We start from the raw sequence: 17966 nt of genomic DNA on the forward strand, positions 1-17966 counted from the left end.
GGAGTCCCTTCACTAGTATATGAACTGGCAACAACCCATCTGGTCACACACACACTCAGGGAAAAAAGGCTGCGTCTACAGCAACCACTGTCTCAGCCATAAATCTTGCGTGAACCAGTATGTCTTTTAATAACACATTAACAGAGAATCAACCTGAGAATTTTTTACTTAGAATTTTCATTTTGACCCAGAAATGTAATTCAACCTTCTCCCTGCTACACAGAGGCAAATTTTCCTACGGACACCTCCCAAAAACTCACTCAGTACAAAACAGTTTAGGAAGTCCTCAATGAGACACAAAAGAAAGCACATACAGATTAATGAGAAAGTTGACCTCCTCTTGCTCGGGGAGTTCATGTCCACAACTTTAAGCTGTTATATTTCCTCAAAAAAGGCTTCTGTACATAGTACGTAGTACTCCTGAGTTGTGTAATCATGCATGCGTGTGTACAAGAGAGAGACAGAGATAGGCAGGGAATGGGGCTGGAGGTCCAGGGGAGAGACCAGGTTGAGGGAAGGTCAGGGGCTGTGGGCAGCTTGCCTGGCTCAAGGGACCAGGGCGCAACCTGAATGCATCTGTGTGAGCTGCTGGTCTACTTAGGATGAGCATAAGCGACAGATGAACAGGCGGGGAAAACAAGAGGAAAAAGCATGGGTTTAATCAGTATAATGCAAAGTTCTAAATGAAAGTGTCTTGCATTTGTAAGTAACCACAGAAATTAACAGAATGTTGATCAGTTTATAAAATATAAATTCTCTAGATCAATTCTGATTTAAACTAAAAGAGTGAACTAATGATTAAACTCTGCATCATTCTCTCATGGTATTTTATTTACTTATTTTTTTTCCTTTCCTGGTATTTAAAAAAAAATCAGATCAGAATGTTTTTTGAATGGATTTGCACATCTTAAAAAAAAAAAAAAAAAAAAAAAAGGAAAAACCAGCACCGTATTATGGTCTTTGAGGCCAGAAATGGCCTCCAGGCAGATCTTTCTGACGGCCGCCAAAGAGAACAATGCAACGTAAACGTATCTTTGTTTGAAATACAAGCATGGCACTTCTGAACTGGAGTAAGCAAAACCCAAAGCCTGTCATCGACTGGCGGGAGAGCCCTGCGCGCGGGCGGGGGGGGGGGGTTCATCTTGGTACTGGGAGTTGTTTAAAGACTGCCCTTCGGAATGCTGTGACACATCTTGCTTTATGCAGTGAGCTCATGAAGGCGCTTGCTGCCAAGCACCTGCAGCCTGTGAGGCTTTGTGGGGAGGGGGGTGGGGGGGCGGGGACAGAGAGGCTGCCTGGGAAGGAGGGGGAGATGAATAGCCACGTAATTCTCATGGAAGGAGGCTGACCAATAGCCTTCCTTTTTTCCTCTGAGGATCCTCCAGCATCTCTCCTGCTCCCCTAGACACTGTCCACTCCTCTCCCACTAAGGGGAAGCAGGGACACTGGGGGAAGTCAGAGCTGTATGGACAAAAGGCAAGGAGAGAAGGGGAATCTAGCCTGGTGGTGCTGAGGACACAGAGAAGGCAGAAGATGCTGGTGCAGCTTTGTGAGGAATAAGAGAACAGGGAGGGCCACGGAGGAGCGGTATAGCGTTCCTTGAACAAGTTCTGTTAGTGCACTGCATGCGAAGGAGCTCCTCACTGGAGCACCATGCTCTGCTGACCCACGGGCAACAATGAGATCGGGCAACAATGAGATCGTTCTGGGGTTTTGACTGACCTCTGCTGCTTTCATAAACTCAGCGGGTAGGGGTCACATAGTTCATGAGTATCTGCATGGGGTTAGCCACATGAACCCAGGCAGCCCCCCAGAACAGTTAACAACTCACCAGAAGTTCTCAGGGAACAAAAGGATGAACTAGAATAAGAGCTAGTCCCTTCTTCACTGTAAGAAAGAACTCTACAGGATGTGGTTCTGCTCAGAGGAAGAAGACTCTTATTTCAGGAGCATAGAATTATTTGGGTGTCGAGTAGACCAACTTTTATTTGTAAACCACTTTGTTTTCTAGATGTTTACACATGCGTGCGCACACACACACATATACCTGCATGCCAGGCACACCTAAGAAATCAAATGTCAGGACACCTTTTATGTCAGTGAACTCTGCTCTAGCTAGGGAAACCACAGGGAGCACAAGGGCTGGATGAGTCAACTCTGAGCTCTAAGGTAGCTTCCTTCTTTCCTCTTGCCATCCAGCACCAGCAATATTACTAACCCTAAATATACTGCAATTCTATTTCTAGAAGCATCAGTTTCCAGAGCAGTTCATAAGAACATGGAAAATGCCATGTAAGGAAAAAAAAAAACAAAACAAACCCAAACAAGGGCAGCCCTGGTGGCGCAGCGGTTTAGCGCCGCCTGCAGCCCAGGGCATGATCCTGGAGACCCTGGATCCAGTCCCACATCAGGCTCTCTGTATGATGCCTGCTTCTCCCTCTGCCTGTGTCTCTGCCTTTCTCTCTCTCTGACTCTATGAATAAATAAGTAAAATCTTAAAAAAAAAAACCCCAAACAAAACAAATAAAAAAAAAAAACCCCTGAAATTTACAAATTTGTTCTTAGGCCTGTTATGCAAACCTGAAAACAAAACAAAACAACACAAAACAAAAAAAACACAAAAACTTAAAAAAATAAGCATACTGAAAAAAATCCTTGTTTAGAACTGAGCAACATCTCTTCCACAGCAGGTATATTTTTCCAGGCAGGATTTTCAAACCCCCTTACCTGTCATGTTTATTTTCTTGAGCGGCTCTTAAGAGCTCCTGTATGTTTTTGGTGATCTGTTCAGTTTTCCGGATGACGTCTTCCGTGCTGGGGAGGATGGGGCTGGGGGCTGTGTGGGGTTCCACTATGTCTGGTACTGAGCCATCGCCTTGCCACACCATACTCCTCTGCCTTCCCTTTCTGCTTGACCTGTGACCATCAAAGAAGTGGCTAAATGTGACAAGTGCTCATTAGCTGCTTCTCTGCTTCTAGGAGCTAGTGCATGTGTATTTGCTGAGTGCCTGAGCTGGCTGCTTCTGTGGTTTCCTTTATCCTCTCTGGCAGGAGACTCACAGTGAGGCTGTTTCCTCAACAGACAGCCACAGCTCACATGGTGGCTGCTTCATGCTACCATAGGGCTGGAAATTATGACTCTTGGAGAAAGAGTAAAGACGCGGAAAGGGAGCAGACAAGTGGAACAGCAAGGATGTGTTGTTATAAAGCCCTCCCTATGCCAGCTCATCCCCTGGGGTACAAATGTAGAATGTGACCTCATGTTAACTTAAAAGTATTGATTTTTAAGCACATTATAGCTACTCAGAGATGTGTGTAATAGGCTGGTAAAAGAAAACCAGGCCTCTGGGGTAATAATAGGTTAGGAGGTTAAACTATGAACTTATGCCTCCATGTTTTATAACCTTATAGGTCTGAAAATAGAGAGAAGGCACATGTGGGATAAAGTGCATCTCCTGATGCTAGGTCTTGGGTTCGAGAGCCCACCCCAGGGCAGTCCTCCTGTACCCTGTGTCATCTGGGTCCGTGTCATTGGGGGTATTATCGTAGTCACTTTCAGGCGTGCTGTTCTGCTTTTCTAGCCTGGAGGCCTGCAAGAGATAAAGGCAACACCTGTTAGTTTCAAGCACAAAACATCTGGGAGCCTTGCCTAGGAACTGTTACCTATTAGGCTACATGGCCTTCAGGCCCCAATCTCACTTGGGACAGAAGCCAGCCCTTTATTGAAAATTTAGTAAAAATTTAGTAAAAGTTGACTCATAGATCCAGAAATGATTTCTCTCCCTCTTGGCACCATTTTCCTCTTAGCTCAGTGGCAACTCCATAAACAGCTCCTTGGTATAAATTAACGCAGACATGTGAGGCAACACACCCGTATTTAGTTCTCTAAGGAATATGGAGTTTAACTATAATATAATGCACACAGGCCAGCACTTATATGCCCACAGACCTTCAGTGCTGGAAGCCAGCGGCAGATTATCTAGTCTAATACCAGATGAAAAATGAAGGTCCATAAGAGCTGGCGGACAAAGCCAAGGTCACAGAGTCAGCAGAAAATAAGCACCATGAATCTAGGTCCTGTCTCCTACATTCTCCAGTATTCTGTGCCTGATGCCCTGAGGACTGTCACTGCTCAAAACACTTAGGGCTCTCTAAGAACTGCACGCAGAGACAGTTTGTATGAGCCACATGAAAAAAAATCCAGTATTATTAATTTATTGCTGCATGTTGTTTGTGAACCAAAATGGAGTAACCTAGCTTGACCCTTGGTTTCCAACCACTTTTATGTTTCCTAAAACATCTAACCTTTAGGATATAAATACTTGATGCAATTGTGGAGATTAAAAATGAGACACAGATTTAAAAGAGGAATACTAAAAATCTTTTGGGCAAATGTCTGCATGGTGAAGCATAGGGTCTTCCACGGTAGCCAAATTTGAAGGGGACCACATTCCCTTGAAGGGGACTATGTTAGTTCTGGAGTGTTTAATAAAAATGATTTTCCCTCAATATTATTTTATCCACAATGCTTTGGGAATTTCTTTATTTAGTACAGAAGTCAGCAGAAGGTGATTCAAGAACGCCTGGGTGGCTCAGAGGTTTAGTGCCTGCCTTTGGCCCAGGCCGTGATCCTGGAGTTCTGGGATTGAGTCCTGGGATCCCTAGAAGGAGCCTGCTTCTCCCTCTGCCTATGTCTCTGCCTTTCTCTCTCTGGGTCTCTCATGAATAAAACAAAATCTTAAAAAAAAAAAAAAAAAGGTGCTTGCTGGGCCCCTAAAATTCAATGTGAACTCATGCTTTACCCACTCAAATTCATCTGGCAAATGATTTAAAGTGTTGGCTTGGAGCCATGCAAGGAGTCTGTAAAACTAAGTTCTATAAAATCTGCTACAACTTTCTGGATCCCTGTGTTTACATCTCCTACCAGTAAGCAGTTCTGCTTCACCAGCTGCCTTATTTTGACCTGGCTTTATGAATCCATCAGTTGATTACTGGACACTAGAAGTGAAGCTTGAAGAGCAAAGCTAGACACTGTACCCTATGCAGGGAACAGGGAAACCAGGCTCTTCTAAAGGTGATCTTAAAAAAAAAAAAACCTCTCCCCAAACAAAAATACCCCATCTTACCTTTCACAGGAAATGCTTAATCTTTACATTTCTTTTCCTCTAGTTTTTATATATACATGCACATACATTATGGATGAGTATTTGTATGTGCATGTGTATGTGCACAGGTATACACAGACATGCACATACAAAAAGGAAACATAAACTTGTATTTAAATAATTATTCTAGAAAATTCATCCAGAGCTGCTCCAGTGGAAAAAATCTAGAAAACAGAATTAAACCCAGAAAATCTCACATTTTTATAATCAATCTTTTTGCTTTCCTTGAGGTAAATGTAGTAATTACAAATCAAATGCATTACCCCATAATGATCGAAAGTACCAGGTTTCATTTAAACATTTTAGAAGAGTAACAACTCATATATCTAATAAGTACTCAGGAAATGTTCCTTAAGCACAGAAAACAACTATAGCAATGGCCATCCAGAAAATCAGTTACTTACAGTCTTTCATCGTTGTCAACAAAAACATAGTACAGGATTTCAAATTAGCCAGCATTTAATTTTATGAAAATTATTGTAAACATGCAGAGCTAGGATCAAGACCTATTAGTTAATGTGCTGCTTGCTCTCTGAAAGCTGTTAATAGAAAAGTTACTTTATAGCTGGTGCTGGTTCAGTTTACTGAATAGATTTGCAGTATTCTCTGAATACAGACATGCCGTAAAAGCCTAAACTCATGATGAAGCTGTCAGGAACAATCAAGATTATCAGTTTAAATGATGTAACTGTTAATCTTGTATAAAACTGTCTCAGCAAGCAGTCCTTGCAAGGATTCTCAACACTACCAACGTAGGTTTTTTAAAAAAAAAAAAAAAAAAAAAACAAATTTCACAGTGGGAAAAAGAGGTTTACTTGACTCTTATTAACAAAATTTCAAATGAGCTGTTTCATTTCTACTTAACTGTCCCTTAGTTTAACTGAAAAAATTATAATAAAAACACTACAGTTCAATTTCAGAATTGTTCAGAAGACTAAGTATCATACATCAAGAATTCCTTTTAATAGACTACCTCCAAGTGCAGAAGAGAACCCCCAGAGGGCCTTGATGGGCCATATGGCACCAGTAGTGGAGAAGTATGACTCTGTCATTCCTACTGATGTGGAGGGAATGGAAAAAAGCCCAGTGCAAACTCCATCCACAGCCACCTTTCCTCCTCTTGAGTTGGTTACACTATCCTTCCGTTAAAGAGTCTGCCATGACCTGAATGCAGGTCTTCGAAGCCTGTACATGTTCCTTACTCCTTTTCAGCTTGACATCATGCACTCCTCGTGCAGGAAAGGATTTTTTTTTTTTTTAAAGTAGGCTCCATGCCCAACATGGGCCCAACATGTGGGGCCTGAACTCACAATCCTGAGATCAAGACCTGAGCTGAGATCAAGAGTTGGACACTTAACCAACTGAGCCAGCCAGGCCCCCAGGAAAGGACTTTTTAAACTGACAGTGCCTTTGGGAGCAGGAATGTCACCTAAGTCCCTAGGACCCTTTGACTTACCAAAAGGTTGGGTATAGAGGAAGTGCTTAATAAATACTGCTGTCTGCCTACTCTAAAAGGGGCTTGCTTACCTAAATCACGTATTGTTATAGAGAATGTAAATTATATATCAGCAAGCTGGATGTGACCAATTCATTAAATGAACAGCTTTATAGAAACAGCCACCTACACCTCCAATGCTGCCATGTGTTGCAATTTGATGCGGGACACAGATACCACAAAACTGGAGTGTGTCAGGTATGGCATCGACATCAAAAATGTCAACAGGCAGAAAAATAAAAAATAATAAAGCATGATGTCTTAGTGTTTCAGTTAGCCCAAAAAGACTAGTGTTAATCTGGTATCTGTTAAATTTAACACATTTGCCCTATTACAATATTTAACCAGCAGCCAGCTAATTTTTTGATTCTTTAAAAAGACAGTATGCGCCAAATAAATGTTAAAGGGTGAATTGCAAACTTTGTTAAGTAGTAAGTGAAACTGAGCAATGTGGGGTTAGGTAAGAGGGAGACTGCCTCCTACAGACACGCGTGGATGTGTGTGTGCGTGAGTGCGTGTGTGCCTGCATGCTGCTGTGCTGAGACACCTGGGGGAAGCGCTGCCTCATGCGGGACAGAAAGGCAGTTAGTGGAGGGACAGGAGGACCAGGAGAAGCAAAGCGCCCAGGAGCACTGCCCCTCCTCCAGAGAGCAGACCGGTCAGAGTGTACTTAACCCTTCGGGCGCTTTCGTCCCTCGACCAGGAAAGTGTGGAGGGGAAGGAAGGCAGAGATGAAGAGGAGGTCACAAGCGCACTCCTCCCGATCTGGAAGGGGAAAAAAAAAAAACACACTCGGGAAAATACAAAACAAACCAAAAAACCCCCGCCACCTACCCTGGATTCAGCCCGGAGTTTCCCAGTAAAAGAATCCTAAAAAGCAACTCACTATGTGAGATCAATGCTGAAATTTCTGTGACAGGCAGGCTCACTGCCATGCTAGCTGATGACAGGACCTCAGAAATGGTTACTCCTTTAGTGAGATGCCTCCCAGAAATTACTTGGAATTTATAAAGCTATTTTTCCATATGAGAAAAGAGAACACCTATGAGAATTTAATTTTGTAATATATTTTTTTTAATGGATGGCTTTAAACGAATATTGTTTTTTATTCAGGATATACTTGAAATGAGAAACTGAATGGTTCGGTTGGTAAAAGTTATCAATCTACTCTTCAGTATCGATACAGAACTTCAGCAATAAAATGACATTACATTCTAAGTGTTCCTAAAATAAAAAAGTATACTGTGAAAGTTGACAAAATTGCTTTTCTTAACTTTTGTTTTCAGTTATACAAAAGTAAGATTTTTAAGTTAGTTCAATGGCATTTCCATTACATCAAGTGTATCAGATCAATTGCCTTAGAATGTTTTAGCCCAAACAACTTATAAAAGTTGAAGTAACGGACCCCCAACTACAGTATAACAACGCTGAAATTTTACTGCACTGAAGCCTGACAAAATTAAACTAAGGTTTAATTTACTAGACCAAATCCTTTACTCTGCATTTACTCTGAGAATTTTTTGGAAACTTCTATAAAATTTGACTGAAGCTATAACAACTTTCACGTTTATAAAAGATAAATACTACTCTCTGAAAAAACATGAGTTCCACATGTAACATTTTGTCAAAACATGGGTATTTAAAATAAATTAATCCAAAAGAAATATAACATTTGAAAATCTCAATACCATACTTATCCCATTGTAAAACAAGATGGTTAGCAGCCTGTTACAGAATGCAATCTTTGGCACACAATACTTGTAAAATCGGTACAGAGGTTTTAACATTTCCCTTTTATGAAATGACAGAGCAACATTTTCTCCATGAAGAGGAGGAGGGAGATGCAGAAGCTAAGCAGGCAGGCTGACCACACATGGAGAGGCTAGAGGCTTCTAGACCTACCCTGCATGCCCAGGCTACAGATACCGCCTGCTTCACTAGGAGTGGCAGAGAAGCCACCCTGAATTCTAAGGGCTCATTTTCACAGACGGGCACCTACCTGTCTATCTCAAAGAAGACAGTACTTCTTTTTGCTGGTCACTTTTACCATTTGTTTTTGTTTTTAGAAATGGGGGAAAAAGACTGTTACAAAAAAAGTTCCAGTACTGGCTGTCTGGGAAAGATATTATGGATATGAGGGAGAAAAAGGGAAGGGAGCTGAACAAAAGCCAGAATCCTGAACTTTGCTGGAAAGCTTTCAGCTAATGGCCCTATCTGCTTATGGAAATATAAACATCTGTTGACATGTTAATACAGCAAACACAAGAGAACTCTTCTAGCCCAATTTTGCAAAGCAGAGACATGGGAATCTGCAGGTTCCGAAGAGGGAATGCAGGAGGTCAGGCTGGACAAAGAGTGAATAGCAGAAGCGCCAGTGGTGTTACTTACGTGCGTGGGGAAAGGCTGGAGTCTTGTCCTGCTCTCTTCGGGTGGTTCACTTCTCCCATTGGGAGATATGGTTTCTGACCTGATCCCGTCTCGTACATGGACATGGGCCTACTGCCCCGGGCAGACGGACGTCGCTTTAAGGAAGAGTGGTTGGAAGTGTCTGTGTACTCAGAACCAGTTTGCACCTGATATATATTGGTTGTGGCCTGTTTCCTGAGGTTCGAATTTTCACTCTGGAGTGTTTGAAGCTGAAAGAAATGTTTGGCAGTGGGACGGTGTTTTTCTATAGCAAGCAGAAAAAGCAAACACCAAGTAAACGCATACAACTACCAGCTTTAAACAGTAAGAACAGTAACAGCTAGCTGGGTTGAAAGTTACAGGTAACTACAAACAAGAACCTACTTTCCTAGCTTGAGTGACACGCAATCAATTCACTTCATCGCTCAAGCAAATTAAACAGCTTGATTTCTCATTGCAGAAAAGTTAGTTTGGGTTTTTAAAAAACGAAATGTTTAACCACTGAAAAACTGGTCAAAGTGGGCCTGGGAAATGTTTGCAGGCGAGCTGGACTCTGGATTCTTCTAATGCCGTTTCAGCAAGAGCTTGAGATCATGAAGCTATCGCTTCCTGAAAATCTAACCTGCTTTTCAAATGAGCCCTAAGCAATTTGCAAATGCCAAAAACGCCAGCAGACACCATGGAAGCAGCACAAAGATAACCAGAGTTGCTTTGCAAAGCAAGAAAGACAGTGAAGTTCAGCTTATGAAAAATCAGATGGGCTACTGCTTCCCAAAAAGCCAACAAGAAAAATCATGATCAACAAATTTTTATTACAGAATACTCTTAATATTCCAAACAATTTAGCACTTCTTAAAAAAGAGAGGGGGTCGAATCATGGTAAGTTTGCTATATTAACATATCATGAAGAAAACTGGAGGCCTATCGAGCTATGTTAACATCTTCATCTGAACGCTCCACGTGGCACGCTTGCTTCCCTCTGGTGATTGGTCAGCTTTCAGCCAGGGCTGGAATATTTGGCCTCTCTCTCTCCTTTGGCTTTGTCACCCAAAAATGCAACCTCGGCGGTGTCAGCTTTAAACACTCTAATCTGCCTGGTACCACCCTATTTTAGTTAGAGGCTGTCACTTGGAGACCCTGATTGCTCTTTCCATTCCTCACATGCAGGCTGCTTCATGGTGTTTGATGAGTTAGCGTTAAGGGATCAGCAAGGAATCATGTTACTCCTTAGCGTTTGGCATGTGAAACACAATTAACTGAGTCCCGTTTGCACAATGTCCTTCCCCTCTGGTGCTCCTCCATCTTCCATGACATTTTATAAGCTGGGTGTGGTGTAAGTTCAGCTGTCTACTCTTTGACAGAGGCTATAAACTCTGACCAAATTCCCCACCAGGGCCAAGGCTTAAGTCCATAAACAAATGTATTTGCACCAGAAGATCATTACTTTTTCAATAGCAAACCCATTCAGTGTTAGGAGTTACTTTCAATTTTTATTTAGAAAGCACCGATCTGTGAATAGTACACCAATAGTGGCTGCTCCTCTTCATTAATTAGCATCTTTTCCAAGCAACTGTTAAATATGAAAGATCAGATACAAATCATGCTACTTTGTCAACTATATACACACACAAATTTTAACCTAACTTTGAAATAAAACCAACACATCTTTGCAAAATAAGCAAATTTTACATAGTTTATGGTAATAGAGCCAAATTTTTGTGACAGTTTGACTGATACAGCCTCTGCCACAAAAATACCCTCATTTCTGTTTTTTCCAAGTATGATCCACTAAGGAATGAGAGCGTGCTTCTACACCACAAAGGCTTACAGGGTATAACTTCTGTCTGTAACTCATTTTCCAAAGAACAGCTGCAAAGTGACAAGCAGCCACTGAAAATTCCTACATTCCAGGATAGAGACAAGCATAAGGTGCCTGTCAAACTATTTATTAGGGAGCCCATACCCTAAAGTGAAAGGGACACAATCCAGAGAGTGAGGAGCAGAAGTGGCACATGCTCCCTCAATGAACGACTAGGGTATCTGGTCATGTGCTTGTCTGTGTAAAAACCTTCTCAGAGTTTTTTTAAAAAAAAAATGCCTTGAAATCTGAAACTAAATTTTAATACTTGTCATACCTCTAAAACATCCAGTGTGGATTTTACTTGAATGTGTTTTGATGAGCACAAGTTCCTTGTATCAATTCTAAAATATTCTAGTCCTATTTAGAGATATGTCCTAGAATAAATTTGGGTGATGCTAGTCTTAATAAGAATCAGACTACATTTCTTTGTTTGGAAGGGGTGTTAAAAGGAAATGAGAAGTTACAGATAATTCAATTGCTCCAGAAATCAAAAGCATTTCTAAGAATTGAGATAACCCATGAGCAATGGCAAATAATTTCACTCTACATTTCTTAAGGCTCAAAACATTTGATTTTCAGAGATATGAGGTTATCTCTGACAATTTCTACAAATGCTAAGGGAGCATTATAGCAAAAAAAAAAAAAAGTGATGCTTAGCAGACTGATTTACACTGGCAAAGTCAGCATGTTTCAGAAAATTCACCTCAACAAATTAGTTCAATTAATGGGGACAAACTGCCATTCACTAAGCAAAAGATATTTCAGAAAAGACAGAAGAAGAGTAAGCCCTGTATGATACAGCTAAAGGGCTTTTGGTCTGCCCTGTTCACAGCTACACACTGGCCCTAGATGGGGTCAGACTGGCCCAGAACAAGGAGTTGATAAATGTTAATCTGGTTGATCTTTAGGTAGTATTTTAAGTTTGGAGACATTTATCTCAAAAAAAAAAAAAAAAAAAAAAAAAGATCTAGAACTCTATAGCAAAAGAATCCTACCTAGACCAAGCCCCGGGCGAGAGTGCACTGCAGTGTCCTTCCCTGACAGGCAGAGGGGACAGATCTCCTTCCTTCCTTGGACATTATTGGGAAGGGCCCAGCCACAAAGGGAGTGCACCTTGTCCTCTGTTCTTGATAACGATTCTGAAACATTATTCTTCAAATGGCAGAATTAAGACACAGATACATACTTCGTTTTGTTTCTGTTTAAGGGAAGTATACAAAATCTCATTTTGGAGAGAACTGGATGACAGGCACAGCCTTCTCATAAAGACTTACATACATAATCGCCCTCTTAAGCATATTCCTTGCTGCTATTAGCTATACTCCTTTTAGGGATTAGCTTATTCATATATTTCTGACTCTCCCAAAAGGCAGCAAATGAGAAAATGCGGGGCAAACGAGATTGTCTCTTACTAGTGTACAGCTCTCGCTCACTAGTGCAAACAAAAATGTTTTCTTATATTCATGGAGCCTCTACTCTGTGATGGGCCCTGCTCTAGGCTCTGAAGACATCATAAATTAGTAAGTACTGGTGAAAAACAGGGGGGTTGTGGGACAGAGCTGCCAGAGCTGGGTGGGTTAACAACTGAGAATACGAGCGAGCAGGGATGGCACCCCCTGCATGCAGCGCTGATAAACACAGACACCTGTCCATGGCTTTTATCTGCTCTGTCTTCCTGGTGTGATTCTTTAGAATGAGCAGTAGGAAGACACGCATCCATGGAAGGGCATCTAGATTCCCAGGAAGCATGGAGTAGTGCAAGGGTGGCTGCAGCTGATATAAACACTTACTGGGCTGTTACATGTCAACTGCTTGGGAAACTCACTCTGGATTTCTTTCTTTCTTTTTTTTTTTTCTGGATTTATTTCTAATCAAAAACACTTTGTCTGAAATATTCAAATACATACTACTTCTAAAAAGACAGGTTGGCCCAAAGGTTTTTATGTCTGTTTACAATAACTGCTTTTCTCCCCTTTGCCCACCAGCATTGTGCCTGGGATTCTTCCTTATACTATGAAGTTAAAGAGTCAATCATCCTGGCATTTATTAACGTGTTACCTTTTTCTGCATAATTCTCAGCTCGTCACTCAAGTTGTTATTCACCTTCATTAGCTGCTGTATCTTGGCCTCAGAAGCCACTAGAGCGTTTTTGACCTCCATAAATTCCTGCACAGTGACTGGTCCATCTGATAAATCTGAATCTAGACTCTAAAAATAAATTGGGGAAAATGTTCACAATCTGAGATGATGATAACATTCAAGACTCACAGCTAAAGAATTTCAAATTCTGACCATGCCAGCTGGACTGCAAAGTTAATCAAACCAAATCAAGGCTTCTGGGAGGAACGCAAAAATAAAACATAAAGGTAGGGTTACTATAATATTTGAAAAATATCAGAGTCAATATTTTCTGAGAACAGGGAGTGCAGTCAGCAAATCTAGTCTGATGAGGACTCTCAGTGCATTTGTCTTGTTTTGCCTGTCTTTCTCTTGCTCATTCCTTTTTCTTTTTAAAAAAATCGTTCTTTCAGTAATTCCTTCATTCCAGCTATTCGTAGTGAGCATCAGGCAGTATTCTAGGGACTCAGGATATATAAAAAAAGAAAACAAAGATTCTAGCTTCCATGGTGTTTGCACCCCGGCAGAGTGGGAAAGGACAAAATAAAAATAAGTGACTACACAGTATGACAACAGATGACAAGTGCTGTGGAAAACAGAGAAAATGGAGCAGGGTGAGGGGCTGGGGAGAGAAGGGGTGAAGGTGGGTGCCTTTTAATTAGACAGGTGGGATAAGCCTTGGTAGGTGAGACATGAGTAGCAGCCGGAAGGACATTAGTCCAGTGGCTGTCTGGAGGAGGAACGTTCCAGTCAGCAGCAAAGCTTAGCTAGAGGGAAAGGGTATGCAAGGCAGAGAGGAGGCGGCCAATCGGTAGGATCCTGTCATGATTTTGGCTTTCGCTCTGACTGAATTCAGTGCTTCTGACAACACTGGGCAGGGGTGTATCAGATGGGACAAGTGACTTTTGCTGTTCCCTTCACATTCCCTGTATCTGTTCATGGCACTACCTTTCTCACAGTTGTGTGAGCTGGACAACTTTGGACACATCTTCTGTAAGTTTACCTCACTGCCTCAAACATTCGAAGTTATTGTTGAGATCTGTCTATCTCTTCCTATTTGTCCATTCTCAAATGTTTGCTGAGCTCCTCTGTGGGTCAGGTCTGGGGCGAGAGTCCTGAAGACTTAGCAGTGGGTGGGCCAGCAGGCCTCCACTGCCTTCTCCTTGGGCCCACACTCATTCTGTTACTGTACTTCTCTTCTGTCTGGACCCTCTCTGCATAGGCTCCAGGATGGCCTCTTCAGCAGTACCCCAACTGGGCTTCCTTCCTCTGCCCTCTGACCCAGCAAGAACAGTCCTCCCAAAAGAGAGGAACCAAAATTGCTGACCACTGCCCTCCTGCTCCGCCTCAGAGCTTCCTGGACACTACATTGTCTGCCAAGGTGTAGATTCTTCAGTCCGGTGGCATGATCCTCCAGGTGTGACACCTGCTCTGTGCTTTGAGTCTCACCCCTTTTAGGCTGTCTCTACATGTGAGTGGGTTCTGTTAGGATGCTCTCTTTCATCTTCTCTCTGCTTAGACTACCCTCCCTGCCTCTCCACTTACCTAATCCCATGCATCCTTTAAGGTACATATGAACAGACATTCCACATACACGGCCTCCTCTGACACTTGTCCTCGACAACAGGCTGGGTCTCCTCTCATATCCCCACCCTTGGCTTCTATTTGTGTTTCTTATGACATTATCACTTTGTACTTCCGACTGCAGTTCTCTTTCCTACTAGGCAGAGAGAGCCTCACAGGAAAGGAACTAGGCTTCAAGAGAGTATGATCCAGAGAAGTCACTGGGTAAACATTTGTTGAAGGAATAAAACACATCAGCCCCTCCTCACAAGTTTTATAAAACCACAGTTGGGGCAGGGCTGTGATTCAGCAATCAATTTAGGGACACAGGACCCCCTACTTTAAAATGATTTACCTTGCTGGCCCAAGCTAGTAGTAAACCTCACTTTACCCCCAGAGCACCTTTCACAGTGATTTACAAATAAGGTGATTTTGCAGGAGGAATGATTCCAAAATGAAACATATTCTCCCCTTCTATGTGCAATGTGTCACCTCACCTTCTGCCTGTTTGCTTTGCTTGCAGTAGCTTCCAGATCCGTGTCTTCGTCTGAGGCCACACTGTCATAGTCTGGCTGGTCATTGTCTTGACTCTCAATGCTGTGCTGGTTACTGATCGTTTTCAGTATCAACTCCACATTGTCTATCAATAGAAGCAAATAACTTTTCTTCAGGCTTAAAAAAAAACCTTTCCCCCCAAAATTCACTGGGAGGATTTTTGGGTTTAGCCATTCAAAGACTAAGAGAAAAATGACAGAAATAGCAATGTTATATTCATACCAATGTAAGAATCACACAGCAAGTCATCAACCAGACAGAGGACCTATTATCAATCACAGAGGCATTTCAGCATCCCTTTGGGCCACTCAAATATGGGCAAATTAATTAGGTGGTTTATGGAAGTGCTGCTCAGGTTGAGAAGGCAGGTTCCCGAGGGGACAGAGTATAGTTCCAAACCAGGGAACTAAAGCCATAACGAATGTAAGATTAACTGTGATTCAACTGTAACTGTAACTTGTTTACAAGGTAACGTTACTGAAAGGAGGCTGTTAAAATGGAGCCTAGGAACTTGGTGCTCATAGAACAGGCATACTGGCACTTATTCGGCTGACTACCAGAGAGAAAGGGAAAAATAGAACAACCCACTGGACACACACCTATGTAGACCATACAGGGGAGCAGGGATGATTCCATAGGCTCTAACACATTTTGAATAAAAGATTTCACAAATTATCCAAGTCTGTCCAACTTCCTCTCTGAGGCAACTCACTCAAGCTGATCTCTGATTTCCAATATTGTTTCTGGATATTTTTTTTTTTTAAAGATTTTATTTATTTATCCATAGACAGAGAGAGAGAGAGAGAGGCAGAAACACAGGCAGAGGGAGAAGCAGGCTCCATGCAGGGAGCCCGATGTGGGACTCGATCCCGGGTCTCCAGGATCACACCCCAGGCTGCAGGCGGCGCCAAACCGCTGTGCCACCGGGGCTGCCCTGTTTCTGGATATTTTGATGGGTAATATCTGGGTGATAAATTATGGCTACTCAAAATGAATTTTAATTTTTCAAATTAATATCTAAAATACATGTATCATCGGATTTACAGAATACTCAATACAGAAAATCTGAAACTAATGGTAATCAACCATAGCCATTGATCTATTTTGTGCTATACCTTTCCAGTCTTTTCCCTAAACATATACACATAAAGAGTCCATTTCATTACCTGCATTGGTATGTTTATAAAATTGCTGTGGAGACTGACTTAGCAAATCTTGAACCATTATCCTGAGAGGAAACACGGGGGTAGGTTCCTACCAGCCTCTGCTCATAACATTTTTGTCAACCGATCAGCACATAACCTTACTGTTCAGACATTAATTTTTTAAAAAAGATTTACTTATTTGAGAGATAGAGAGTGAGAAAGCAAAAGAGCCTAAGTAGGGAAAGGGGGCAGAGGGAGAGAGTCTTTCAAGCAGACTGAAGCAGGGCTCAACTCCAGGACCCTGGGATCACAACCTGAGCTGAAGGCAGCCACTTAATCAACTGAGCCACCCAGTGTCCCAACATTGAAATATTTATAATTCATCAGGGCTCACAAAGATAAACTTTTCATGACAACTGCTTTAAGTAACTTATAATTTTAAATTTAATACTTGTGCCAAGTTAGAAGGCCAGAGGATCAAGCACTTAAGCACCTTGCAAGAGTTACCTTTAGAACCAGAAAGAGGACTGCCTTGCTGTCTCCTCTTGGCGTCACTGAGAATGTCGATGACCAATGTGGCAAACTCATGGGCGTTAAACCGAGCTAGTTTCTGTCTGCCCTGAGAGTGAGAAAATAATTGGAAATATTCCTCAATGTGAAAATATACATGTGGATATTCACATAAGACCAGTCACACTATTGTTAGACTTGAGCAAGGCTCCCAAGCAAAGCCTCCCAAGTATGATCAAAGCACCACTGTAGCCTAGGGAAGGCACACATCAATGTCTTCCCTGCACACAGTTTAGAGCCATCTATATTAGGAGATCTCAATAATGCCTTGCACATTTATTTTTGTGAACAAAACCAAAATGTTTTTAGTTGATACTTTTTCCCCCCATTATCAATTCAGTTTTGAAGTAGACCCAGTTATGAAAAATTAATTTGGAAGAAAAATTTAAAATTTCAAGAAAAAGTGATAGCCTAGATGCTGGGACTTCATCATCATATACAGCCAGTAGTCAGTAAGAATCGAAAGGTCTTCCCAATTTACACAACTTTTCTCCTCCTAACAGAGGCTTAGGCTGTTTCTAATGCTCTATTATTTTATACAGTACTTTGATGAAAATCACTATGCGTAAATATTTGTTATTTTTATTTTATTAGCATATATTCCTAAATAAGGATTACCTGTGAGGAAAGGATGGACTTAATTTTGAAACTTTTAAAATCAGTTAACAAATTGCTTTTCTGAAGTCTATAGCAATGTAAGCTCTTAACTATAGCATAAGAAAAAGTCCATTTTGCTATATCTTTACCAGCTTGGAGTATCCTTTATTAATTTGATTGATGCAATTTTCATTAATGCCTTTAGGCTACTTTCTTGGATTGCTAATAAGGTTAAACATTTCTTCACATTTGTAAGCCATTTATATTTTTTCTGTGAATTATTTTATATTCTTTTTCAGTCTTCTATTTATATTTATTGACTTTCTTATCAATTTCTTGAGTTTTATGGGTTTGTGTGTATAAAGGACCTTAACACTTAAATCAATCAAAAAATTTAAAATACCTGTCCTGGGACCTTAACACTTAAGTCAATCAAAAAATTTTAAATACCTGTCCTGGGAAAGTTAAATACCACATTAGCCATTTCCAAA

General features: G+C 41.4%; 1 protein-coding gene across 1 annotated transcript in view; it reads right to left on the reverse strand.

Moving 5' to 3' along the window:
- The window catches only part of GIT2 (GIT ArfGAP 2), a 48052-nt gene that overhangs the window by 5600 nt on the left and 24486 nt on the right, over positions 1-17966 (reverse strand). Inside the window, 8 exon segments of the mRNA XM_055322445.1 lie at positions 2728-2916; positions 3508-3590; positions 7336-7425; positions 9049-9092; positions 9095-9296; positions 12986-13135; positions 15106-15248; positions 16816-16927. Of these exon segments, the coding sequence (XP_055178420.1) occupies positions 2728-2916; positions 3508-3590; positions 7336-7425; positions 9049-9092; positions 9095-9296; positions 12986-13135; positions 15106-15248; positions 16816-16927 (1013 nt within the window).

The sequence above is a fragment of the Nyctereutes procyonoides genome, unplaced genomic scaffold (assembly GCF_905146905.1).
Source record: "Nyctereutes procyonoides isolate TBG_1078 unplaced genomic scaffold, NYPRO_anot_genome, whole genome shotgun sequence".
Lineage (NCBI taxonomy): Eukaryota > Metazoa > Chordata > Mammalia > Carnivora > Canidae > Nyctereutes > Nyctereutes procyonoides.